Source organism: Macaca thibetana, chromosome 9 (genome assembly GCF_024542745.1).
Source record: "Macaca thibetana thibetana isolate TM-01 chromosome 9, ASM2454274v1, whole genome shotgun sequence".
NCBI lineage: Eukaryota > Metazoa > Chordata > Mammalia > Primates > Cercopithecidae > Macaca > Macaca thibetana.
The window spans coordinates 119,027,445-119,040,031 of NC_065586.1; the positions used below are offsets into that span (position 1 = coordinate 119,027,445).

Genomic DNA, 12,587 nt, shown 5'->3' on the forward strand with positions numbered 1-12,587 from the left:
TATCCAAAATATACAAAGAACGCTTAAAACTGAACAACAAGAAAACAACCCAATTTAAATATGGGCAAAAAGAAGCTAGGCATAATGGTGCATGCCTGTAACCCCAGTTACTCAGGTGGGGGATTGCTTAAGCCCAAAAGTTTGAGACCAGCATGGGCAACAGAGTGAGACCCCATCTCAAAAATGGTAAATAAAATAGGCAAAGAGATCTGAACAGGCACCTCACCAAAGAAGATGTACGGATGGCAAATAAGCATATGAAAAGATGTTCAGCTGTGCATGGTGGCTCACGCCTGCAATCCTAGCACTTTGGAAGGCCAAGGCATGAGGTTGGTTTGAGCCCAGGAGTTTGAGACCAGCCTGGGCAACATAGGGAGACCTCATCTCTACAAAAATAAAAATTAGCCAGGCATGGTGGTGCAGAGGTTTGTTTGAGCCCAGGAGTTCGAGACCAGCCTGGGCAACATGGGGAGACCTCATCTCTACAAAAATAAAAATAAAAATTAGCCAGACATGATGGTCATGCCTGTAGTCCCAGCTGCTCATGGGGCTGAAGCAGGAGGATTGCTTGAGACTGGGAGGTTGAGGCTGCAGTGAACCATGATCTGCCTCCAGCCTGGGTGACAGAGCAAGATCTGTCTCACAAGAAAAAAAAGAAAAAGAAAAAAGATGTTTAACATCATATGTCAGTAAGGAAATGCAAACTAAAAGAACAATGAGATACCACTACGCACTTACTAGAATGACGAAAATCCAAAACACTGACAACACCAAATATGAGGGAGGATGTGGAGCAGTAAGAAGTCTCATTCATTGCTGATTGGAATGCAAAATGGTACAGCCACTTTGGAAGACAGTTTGGCAGTTTCTTAGAAAACTAAACACTCCTACTGTATGATATAGCAATCACACTCCTTGGTATGATATTTGCCCAAATGAGTTGAAAACTTACGTCCACACAAAAACCTGCACATGAATGTTTATAGCAGCTTTATTCATAATTGCCAAATCTTGGAAGCAACCAGGATTTCCTTCAGTAGGCGAGTGGAAAACTAAACTCTGGTACCTCCAGACATTGGAATACTATTTATGGCTAAAAAGAAATGCACTGTCAAGCCATAAAAAGACAGAGGAGCCTTAAATGCATATTACTAAGTGAAAGAAGCAAATTAAAAAGACTGTGTGATTACAATTATATAATTGTATATTATTCCAGACAAGGTAAAACTAAAGAGACACACCCAAAAAATCAATGGTGTCAGGTTAGAGGAGAGGGAGAATGAACAGGCGGAGCACAGAGGATGTTTAGGGCTGTGAAACTATTCCGTAATGATGGATGTGTCATTATACATAGCCAAAACCTACAGAATGTACACCAAGAGTAAACCCCAATACCAATAGTAAACTATGGCCTTTAGGTGATAATGGTGTGTCAATGTAGGTTCATTGATTATTGATTGTAACAAATGTATCACTCTGGTGAAGGATGTTGATAGTAGGGGAGGTTATGAATGAGGAGGGGAAGGAGTATATGAGAACTATACTTTCTGCTCAGTTTCGCTGTGAACCTAAAACTGCTCTAAAAAATTAAGCCTATTAAAAAAAAAACATAACCAAAACAAAAATAACTATGATAAAAAGAAAAAACAAAAAAACACGGTTGCCTGCAGGGGTTAAATGGATGTGGATGGGGAAGCCGAGGCTAGAATCTGAGCCGGGCGGGTGGATCATTTGAGGTCAGGAGTTCGAGACCAGCCTGGCCAACATGATGAAACCCTGTTCTTACGGAAAATACAAAAATTAGTTGGGCTGTAGTGGCGTGCGCCTGTAATCCCAGCTACTCGGGAGGCTGAGGCAGGAGAATCCCTCGAGCCTGAGAGGTGAAGGTTGCGGTGAGCTGAGATGGGGCCACTGCACTCCAGTCTGGGCGACAGAGTGAGAATCCTGTCTCAAAAAACAAAAAACTATTATCTGAATTCAATTTTTCTACAACACACCCCCAAACAAAAAAACTTGTTTTATACTTCTCCATAGCTTAGTATTACTTTTTAACACAAACACCTATTGTTCTCTGCCTGCATGCACTGGAATTGAGGTCTATGGATGCCTTTCCTGACCATATTTCTTCACGCTTGCTGCCCACTGGTGGCGTGAGGGCACAATAACGAATGTTTACTTTGCCCTTGCACTGTTCACATCTGGGAACCGCAAAGGAGTGCGGTGGTAGGACTGTCAGCCTCGCCTCCTATTCTTTGATTTCCAGCAACTTATTTTCTAAAGATTGCTGGAGGGAAAGGCTCATCGTCTCTTTTGGGATTTTCCTGAGCAGAAAGACCTCATCCTAATAAAACTGAGGCGCCAATCCTGCTGGCTGGCAACTTGCGGCAGGGAAGGTGATTCTATCTGAAGATTAATCCTAACTCTGGGACCCCTTGGGAATGTCCAGGAGCTAGGAACGCAGCGCCGCGGTCTCTCCAGCCTCTGGTCCTCGGGAGCAGCAGGGCGCCAGTGGAGCAGGTGCCTCTGGGGCCGCACGGAAACCCAGCCACGCCAGTTCCTCCACTGCGCCGGCAGGCGGCGGAGACGCTGCGCGTGCGCACTGGGCAGACGGTGGCCCGGAGACGACTCTCCCAGCCTCCTCCGGTCTCCCCTGGCAGCATGAAGACCGCCGAGAACACCAGAGGAACCGGCAGCGACGGGCCGCGGAAACAAGTTCTCTGCGTCCTCTGCGGCCTCCCCGCGGCAGGAAAATCGACTTTCGCGCGCGCCCTCGCCCACCGGCTGCGGCAGGAGCAGGGTTGGGCCGTTGGTGTCGTCGCGTATGATGATGTCATGCCCGACGCGTTTCTCGCAGGGCCAAGAGCTCGACCGGCGGTCAGCACAGAGGGGCGGGGCCTGGGCCTCGGCGCGGGACGGGACGGGGCGGGGCGGGACGGGGCGGGGCCTGGTCGGGCCGGACCACTGGCGTCCACTCGGTGCTGGGTGATTTGCCATGAGCGTCAACTGCACGCTAGACCGTGCTTGGTGTGGGAGGTGAAGTTCGAGAAAAGTGGAGCTGGGTTAACATAGTTACTGCAGAGGGTGAATGAGTTGGCTGTAGAAATGTGTCATAAAGTAGTTACAAAGCCAACGGTTAGAGCGATGCATTTTAGAGGCTTATCTGTATATTTGATGCATGTATATACTGTATATTCTATACAGTTGAGTCTTAAGACAGGGTCAGGTTCTCAAGTCAGCGTGCAAGGTGGACAGCCCCTGTAGTCAAATGCACTCTTGAAAATCCCTTAGGAAGTTTCTCAGGAGAGGGAAAGAAGCTCTAAACGTCTAGCTACGAGTGGGCTCAGGTTTTGTAATTTGAGGAATCCTCTTTAAGAAAAAGAATACAAATTATAAGTAACAGAATTGCTAGGGTCCCTCAGAACGATAGAAAGAGGCTGTACAAATGCATTATCAGACCTATGAAGCTTAATATTTGTTCATCTCAAAGTCAGTCTGCCTCTGCCAGCTTTGGGAAAGATGGCTGTTTCTTAGTTGACCACCAGAGGAAGTAATGGGTTTGTATTTACGGAACAAGTTGTATGTTCCAAGTACATCTCTTTAAGCCCTCCTCGTCTCACAGCACAGGGAGATACATCCTCTTGGAGAAGCATGTGGAAACTGAGACCAGTGGGGGAAGAGTAGATTACATTCGTTTCTTTCATCTCGTGCTCACTCTAGAGTAAATACTCTTTGAAATATTCTGAAATTTTAACATTATTATTTTGTTGTTTAATGCCTAATGTAGATGAATTTACAGAAATCAAATGCAAACGTTATGTGACTCCACTCTCTCTATATAAATACAGTGCATTTGGTGCATGGGCTCTCCAGCAAAGTGTATCTACTTTCTCATTCTTGGTTAATTGCGAAGTAAGTACAGTGTCGGGATAGCACAGGATTGACCTGGATGATAGTATTTTCACCACTTGGGAGACAGCTGAAAGTTGTCGATAGGGATTGTTGTATTTGCTGGCTTTCCCTTCACTTGTATTATGTTGTTTTTTCCACGCTTTTCCTATGGACAAAAACTGTGGGACTCATCTGCTCACCTCTTAGGAAGTGATACGTGTTTCCAATTTAGTGGGTTTAGCTGATGTGTTTGTTGTATGTAGTGTAATCTCAGTGGTGGTAAGGCATGGGCAGGCAAGTGAGAGTTCTCACTCTCCTGTCCTCCCGTTTTCCCTCCGGCTTAGATTTCTTAACTATGTCAGGATTCTCCACAGCCCTTGACCAGCACAAGATTACTTGTATTCTCAAGCTGTTTATTCCCCTCAGTCTGTTTCCTCCATCTTTCCCCATCCCATATCAACTTATTTGTTAGCCTGAGGTCTTTTCTTCTTGACCCAGGGACTTTTCACCTGATCTTTTTGCTGTCTACTGCTTTTCTTATTTCAAGGGAAAACCTGCATTATTATATCTTAGCCAGACTATTTTGGTAGGATGCCGATTTTGACTCCACCTTTCTCTTGGATGATAAGTAAATTATTTGTTCACTCATTCAGTCAGTCATCCATTTAATATACATTTCTGGAGCACCTATTGGGTGCCAGACCCTCTGCTGGAGGCTGAGTATACAATGGACAGTGATCTGGCAGAGAGAGAAGCGTAAACAAATGCTTAAACTGTGTAAGCACTGCCAGAGTGGAGATATATGTGTAGAATGGGGAGTCATGATGGGCAAGGGAGAGGCTGAGCTGCCTTCTGCATGGTTGAGTCTGAGAAAACTTTACACAGCACTAGTATTGTTAGTTTTCCAGGCAGAAGGAATGGCCATGAGAAAGTCATGAGAAACCAGGCGTGTTAGAGAACTACAGATGGTTCCATACTGTGAGGTGAAATTTTCATATGGGGCAGGGTGGCAGTGAGGCCAGATGACCAACCACCCAAGTGGCCTAATATGAATTGCAATTCTTTGGTCTCTTGTAGCCATCCCAGTGGAAATTGCTTCGACAGGAACTGTTGAAGTACCTGGAATACTTCTTGATGGCTGTCATTAATGGGTGTCAGATGTCTGTCCCACCCAGCAGGACTGAAGCCATGTGGGAAGATTTTATAACCTGCCTAAAGGATCAAGATCTGATATTTTCTGCAGCATATGCGGCCCAGTCTTGCTACCTCTTAACAAAAACTGCTGTTTCTAGACCTTTGTTTTTGGTTTTGGATGACAATTTTTATTATCAGAGTATGAGATATGAAGTCTACCAGCTGGCTCGGAAATGTAATTAAAACTTTTTTTTCTTACACATGGAGATTCTTATTCACATATCAAAAACACTATTGTCTTCAGTGAGAATTTAACTTGATTAGGAGCTTATGTAGATTGACTTCATTTTAAAAGCTAGATGTTCAGTATTGCAAATGGAGTTTTTCCTACTACAGTTGTCATAATTTGTCTAATATATGTTTATTTCATATTTTGGAAAAATAGTATACCAGTAATTCTGTCATTTTAAACTGTTTTCAGATTCATTGGGCTTTTGCCAGCTCTTTTTAGATTGTCCTCTTGAGACCTGTTTACAGAGGAATAGCCAGAGGCCACAGGCACTGCCTCCTGAGACCATCCACCTGATGGGAAGAAAGCTAGAAAAACCCAACCCTGAGAAAAATGCTTGGGAACACAACAGCCTCACAATTCCGAGTCCAGCATGTGCTTCGGAGGCCAGGTATTCCACTCAAAGTCATCCCTCCCTGGATGCTCCCCTGTGCCAGGTTCATGGTCAGTGCTTTGTCTGTGTTGGCTTAGTTAGTCCTCACACAGGCATTGGAGAGACATTATTTCCCCCTTTGTGTGGAAGCCAAAAGTGTAATGGGAAAATTTAGTTTGTCCAGAATCACTGAGCTTGTAAATGACAGCTGAGATTTGAACCCAAGTTTATTTGCAAATGTCTGCTCATAACTGTTAGGATTATACTGTCTTTCAGTAGTTGGAGCAGGAAATTCAGAGAACACATCTGATTCTCTTGCTAAAATACATAATCTAAATAGGTCGCCTGGTAGTTTTCTTTTAGAAATAAATCTGTGAAAGAGTGCGACTGGTATTGGGTCCTATTTGCCTTAGAGCTCACCATCGTTACATTGCTTTTGTATGTGAGGCTTATAGGCTGTGCTGTCTAATGCATTTCATTCATTACATATGTCGTGAGAGTTCTCGAGCAGCATATTTCTAGCAGAAACTTTGCTGGTGATGGAAATGTTCTATATTTGCACTAATATGGTAGCTGCTAGCCACATTTGACTGTTGAGCCCTTAAAAGTAGCTAGTGTAACTGATGACCTGAATTTTGTGTTTAAGTTATTAATTTAAACTTAAATAGCTTCATGTGGCCAGTGGCTATTGTATTGGACTGTGCAGTTCTAGAGGTATATTGACCACATTCCCTTAGTTCCTGCATATTGTCCACGAGGGATTGGTATCAGCTCACTGCAGCCTTGACCTCCTGGGCTCAAGCAATTCTCCTGTCTCAGTCTCCTAAGTAACTGGAACTACAGGCCCACACTGCCAAGCCCAGCTAATTTTTTAATTTATTATAGTAACAGGGTCTCACTGTGTTTCCCAGGCTGGTCTGAAACTCGTGGCCTCAAGCAATTCTTCCAAGTTGGCCTCCCAAATTGCTGGGATTACAAGCATGAGCTACCACCCCTGGCTAATATTTTCTTAAATTTTGGGTTATATTGGGAACAGTGTCTATAATTCCTTTTGCAATTCTTTTTAAGAATCTTCTCTTAAGGTTATAGTTCCCTTAAAAATCTATTTGCTATGCTTTACCTCTTTTAAGACTGTAAACAAGTGGCTCACACCTGTGATCCCAGCACTTGGGAGGCCAAGAAGGGAGGATCACTTGAACCCAAGAGTTTGAGGTTGCAGTGAGCTATGATAACACCACTGCATTTTAGCCTGGGTGACAGTGAAACCCTGCCCCTAAACAAACAGACTAAATAGAACAAAAGGGCATGGATATGAAAATTAGCTAGTGATCACTGGCTAAATAGACACTAAAACTCAAATTATATATATGGTCTCATTCAGTCCTCACAACCAGCTCTTTTTAGATTGTCCTCTTGAGACCTGTTTACAGAGGAATGGCCAGAGGCCACAGGCACTGCCTCCTGAGACCATCCACCTGATGGGAAGAAAGGGTAGTTTTCTACCCTTTAAGGGTAGAAACTATCATCCCCATTTTATAGACGGGATAACTGGGGCCCAGGTAAGTAAAGTAATATACCCAGGTAGGAAGTGGCAGAGCCAAGATTTGGACCCAGTGGAATCTCACTCACTCCAGAACCTGGGTTCTTTTCAGTGTGAGGAAGATCATCTTGAGGCTGAGATTTAACTTGATGAGCTCACTCGCTTAAAACTTTTTAGTGCCACTCCCATAATCTGAGTAAAATTTAAACTCCTTACCCTAACTTATATGTTCTAACCCAGATGAATTCTCCAGCTTCATATTCTGCCACTCTCCCTCCTTGCTTCTTTTCAGCCTTTCTCTACTGCATGAACACAAGGAGCTGGTTCTTGCCCTCAGGCCCTTGTACTTGCTGCCCCCCTGCCCTTCCCACATATTGATCCTTGGCTGCCTTCACTGACCATCCTAACTAAAGCAAAGAACATTAGTTGGACTGCCCTGTCACTCTTATCATTGTCACTTTGTTCATTGTCTTTGCTCACTTATCTACTTAACACCATCTGAAATTATTTTTTGCTTTATATAACTGTTTATCTGTCTCTATTACATTATCAGACTTGGCAAAGGCAAGGATCTTGCTACACCCCCAGCTCAGCACGTGGTTGTACAGTATTTTTCATATAAGACGTTCAATAAATATTTGTTAAATCAGTGAATGAATTCTACCTGAAACCTTCATGGACCTTGCTCAGTGAGAAACTTTGTTCATCCATATCCAGTAAATAAGCAGGAGCCAGAAAGTAAAGACCAAGCATCTTTCCGTAGGGAATAAAATTGAGCTCTTGTGGCCCCCAGTTCAGCCTTAAGAGGGGAAGGGAGAATGACTTTTCAAAGCTTATTGACATGAGTCTTAGGAAATTGGTATTTTTTAATGAGGGGTCCTTAGCTTGTTTTGAGCTATGCATTTGGATTTTCTACGTGGAAGCTAGCTTCTAAATCATTTAGTTTTTTTCCTTTTGTTAAGGATCTTGGGTTATAGCAGTTTCATTCCTCTAGAATTCAGTTTAATATTCATAAATACAAGTTATTTGAAAGTCAGATGTTGGATATACAGATCTATTGTATTTTTCCCATTTTCTCTGTAGCCTGGAGGTGACCGATTTATTGCTCACTGCTTTGGAAAATCCAGTAAAATGTGCTGAGGACAATATGGAACAAAAGGTAAACTTCCAGTGTAGATTTAATGTAAATCAGAAGGAACAACTTTTTGTAGGAAGATCTCTTGAGCTGAATATAAAATATGAGCGAAATGAGAGATGCGTTGTCACTGGCTTGGCCTCTCACCAGCACTCACTGTTGGCAGCTCATGCCGGCTGGCCAAAGCCGATTGTTAAACTTTCAGAAGTGTTGGAGCCTGTTGATGTTTTGTTGGTAGGAATGTTTACACCACAGAAATTGGCAAACACTACACATAGGTCTGGGTTTTTTTTCTGGGAGAGTCAGTTATTAGACATTCACCAGCATATCACCGCCCTAGCTGGAACCCAGTTTACCACTGGATCTGATTTGGTTGGACTCTTATAGTGAAGAATAACAGAAAAGCCAGTTAAACTTTTCTTTTAGTCCCTTCAAATACATGTGACCTATGCTTTAGCCATTTATTTTATAAAACTATGTGACTTCTAATAACAATGTCTGTATTACATAGGAGACAGATAGAATTATTTGTTCAACTAACATTCTTCATAAAGCTGATCAGACACTCCGAAGGATTGTATCTCAGACAATGAAGGGAGCAAAAGGTATGATGTGTCAGTTATGTGTTGAGTTGGTATGATTGTGACTTTCTACTGCTACTTGTATTCCCGACACTCAGTTTATTAGTTTTCAGTCATAAAAATTCACATCATGTTTTCAATTTAATTATGCAATTTGACTAAATATAACTAAAAATTCTGACTCTGGAACTGAGTGTTCATCCATCCAACAAATTTTTACTGAGTCGCCTTCCTGTACTAGGCCTTACTGTAGATGCTGGGCAATTGGCAGGGAGCAGAACATTCTAATGAGGAGACAGACAAAACATAATTACATGAGTATGCGCCCATGCTCTGAAGAAAATGTAGGGTAAGGCAGTGTAGTGATGGGAGGATTTATTTTTAAAAGGGTAATCAGGAAGGCTTCTGAGAGATGACATTTAAGCAAAGATGGGAAAGAGCGAACCATGCAGCTATCTGGAGGATCATTCTAGGCAATGAACACATCAAGTGCAGAAGCCCAGAGGTTGGTTGGACTGTTGTGGAATCGAGAAGAGGCCATTGAGCATGGGGTGAGGTAAGAAAGTGGGAGAGGTAGTCAGGAGCCAGGTGTAAGATCAGCATGGAATTTGAATAAAGTCAATGTATTATAAACCAGAATTTATGTAATAGATAAAATATGTGGTAACTAGAGTTTTACACAATTCCATTAGGTCTTGAATACTGTATGGCTATTTTTAAAATTGTACCTTTAAAACCAGCAACGAACATTTTTTGAGCACCTTTCTGTATGTTAAGTGCTTTACAAATACTGTTTCTAATCTTCACAGTCCTATAAGGTATAATTTTTACAAATGGGGAAATGGAGGTTCATAGAGGAACAAGTAACTTGTCCAAGGCTGAACAGCTACTAAATATTTGGGTAACCTGGGGTCCAGAATTACATCCAGTTCCAGTCTGTGCTTCCCATTCTGCTCCCCTGCATCACCATCATTTATTACCTTTACAAAAGCTTAGAGCATTGGAAAAGGAAACAATATACCAGCCATACTGTTTTCAAACTTTTATAAAACTATGATCTATAAGTTGATTTTATTGTAACCCAGGGTATAACCCAGTACACGAACTCATGTGTGGAAACAAGTTTCACAAAACACATCCACATGTTTAATGAACTCTGTGTTCTACTCGATTTCATTTTAGAAAAATACCTATTGCCACTTACTAATGGGTTACAATGCAAAGTTTGAGAAACAGAGGACCAGAACAGAAATGGCATCATAATTAAAACAAAAAAAAGTTCCAGGACTTCTCACTCAACCATTTGCTTTTCTTCTTTTCTGTCTATAAAATGAAGCAAGGTCCTGGGGGGTTGTGGGAGGTACGGTTATGCTCAAATCACTCATATCACACCCATTTAAAAACATACAGATATAGAGCCATATATATGTGTGTGTGTGTGTGTGTGTGTATATATATATATATATATATATATATTTTTTTTTTTTTTTGGTGAGGGAAGGTAGTAGTTTTTAATCTGTGCTTAGTTAAAAATTCAGTTCCTCTACCATCAGGAAAGTGAAAAGACAAGCCATAGATGGGAAAAAGTATTTGCAGACATATATCTCATAAGGGATTTGTATCCAAAATATATAAAGAACTCTTACCACTCAATAATAAACACAAATAACCCAAGTTTTAAAAGGGCAAAGGATCTGAGTTGACATTTTTCCAAGGAAGATATACAAATGGCCAATAACCACAGGAAAACATGCTCAACATGATGAGTCATTGGGGAAATACAAATCAAAACCGTAAGATAGCACTTCACACCCACTAGGAGGTCTAGAATTAAAACACCCAAGTGTTGTTGAGAATGTGTAGAAATATGTTAGGAATGTCAGACGGTACAGCCGCTTTGGAAAACAGCTAGCAGTCCCTCAAACATTCCGTTAGCACGCAAGCCAGCAATTCCATTCTCAGGTGTATACCCAAGAGAGATGAAAACATGTTCATATAAAAACTTGTGCACTTATGTTTATGGCAACATTATTTGTAATAGCCAAAATATGAAAATAACCCACGTGTCTGTCAGCTGACAAACAGAATTTGGTGTATCCATACCAAAATATTATTCAGCCATAAAAAGGAATGAAATGCTGATATATGCTATACAATGTGGAATAACCTTGGAAACATGATGCAAAGTGCAAGAAGTCAGTCCCAAAGACCAAGTATATGTATATTTACAGTCATATGAAATGTCCTGAACAGGGAAATCTTGAGATAGACAGTGGTTGTGTGGCTGCTTAGAGATTGGGGGGTGGGCAGAAGGGAAGGTGGTAAGCAGTATGATAGCTAATGGATATGGGGTTTTGTTTTGCTTTGTTTTTGAGATGGAGTCTTGCTCTGTTGTACAATGGCATGATCTCGGCTCACTGCAACCTCCACCTCCTGGGTTCAAGTATTCTCCTGCCTCAGCCTCCCGAGTAGCTGGGATTACAGGCATGTGCCACTATGCCTCGCTAATTTTTGTATTTTTAATAGAGGAGGGGTTTTGCCATGTTGGCCAGTCTGGTCTCGAATGCCTGACCTCAGGTGATCTGCCTGCCTTGGCCTCCCACAGTGCTGGGATTACAGGCTTAAGCCACCAGGATATGGGTTTTTGAGATGATGAAAATGTTCTAAAGTTAACTGGTGATGGTTGCACATACCTGCAAATATACAAAAAAACCACCGTATTATACAGATTAAATGGGTAAACTGTATGTGAATTATGTCCTAATAAAGCTAACAAAAAAATAAAGTTCAGCTTCTCAGTAACACTACCCACGTGTGGCTAGTGGCTGCTGTATTGAATAAAGCAGATATAGAACAGGTCCATCATTGCAGAAAGTTATATTGGACAACTACTGTTCTAGGTATTATTTATCAAGTTCAAAACTAAATTGTCATCTATTTCTGCTTTTTTGCCTGTTTAATTTAGTAAGGTGGTAAGTCAGCTGTCTTGATTTTTCTTGGCAACAACAAAAAGTCCCTTTCAGGTTGGTCTTTTCTGCTCACATGTTTCCTAACAAGTTATTTATATTCTTTGACTTGTTTCAGATGATTTTTGAATATCACATTGTGACCTTTTTTCTATATATTACACCAACTCAATTGCAATTATTTGTAGAATCTAACTGGTTTGTTCAAAGTAATCAAATTAATTTCCTCATGTCATTAGACACCCTGGATTACTTTAATTTACAAGTAATTTGAGAATATCTTTTTATTTTAGATGAACAAGTGCTTCCTCACAACTTGAAGCTTCTAGCAGAAGAACTTAACAAGCTCAAAGCAGAGTTTTTGGAAGACCTAAAACAAGGAAACAAAAAATACCTGTGCTTTCAGCAAACCATTGACATATCAGATGTCATTTCTTTTTTTCATTATGAGAAAGATAATATTGTACAGAAGTATTTTTCAAAGCAGCATTAAAATTTCTGAATTGCCAATCAAATGTCTCATTTTGGTAAGCTTTTGCAAATTTGTTGAAACAACAGTGTTGTATTACGATGTTTTCTAGGCTAGTAATGCCAAAGTGAGTCAGTCACTTGTCAAACGTGATGTGGATAATTAAGCTCAGAGGCAGCCTTCCTCATGTGCCAGAACACTTAGGGTAGGGC

At 41.4% G+C, this 12,587-nt stretch overlaps 1 protein-coding gene across 1 annotated transcript; it reads left to right on the top strand.

The window, feature by feature from the left end:
* The first annotated feature begins 2,196 nt into the window (after positions 1-2,196).
* On the top strand, positions 2,197-12,416 carry PSTK (phosphoseryl-tRNA kinase). The gene is made up of 6 exons (XM_050805439.1): positions 2,197-2,874; positions 4,966-5,257; positions 5,504-5,702; positions 8,308-8,383; positions 8,871-8,964; positions 12,200-12,416. The coding sequence occupies exons 1-6, from the start codon at positions 2,659-2,661 to the stop codon at positions 12,397-12,399; spliced, it is 1,077 nt and encodes a 358-aa protein (XP_050661396.1). The 5' UTR covers positions 2,197-2,658; the 3' UTR covers positions 12,400-12,416.
* Positions 12,417-12,587: the final 171 nt, after the last annotated feature.

Coding starts and splice junctions, on each gene's coding strand:
- PSTK (XM_050805439.1), top strand. CDS start 2,659: ATGAAGACCGCCGAGAACACCAGAGGAACCGGCAGCGACGGGCCGCGG. Junction 5,258..5,503: donor CTACCAGCTGGCTCGGAAAT/GTAATTAAAACT, acceptor AACTGTTTTCAG/ATTCATTGGGCTTTTGCCAG. Junction 8,965..12,199: donor GACAATGAAGGGAGCAAAAG/GTATGATGTGTC, acceptor TTTTTATTTTAG/ATGAACAAGTGCTTCCTCAC.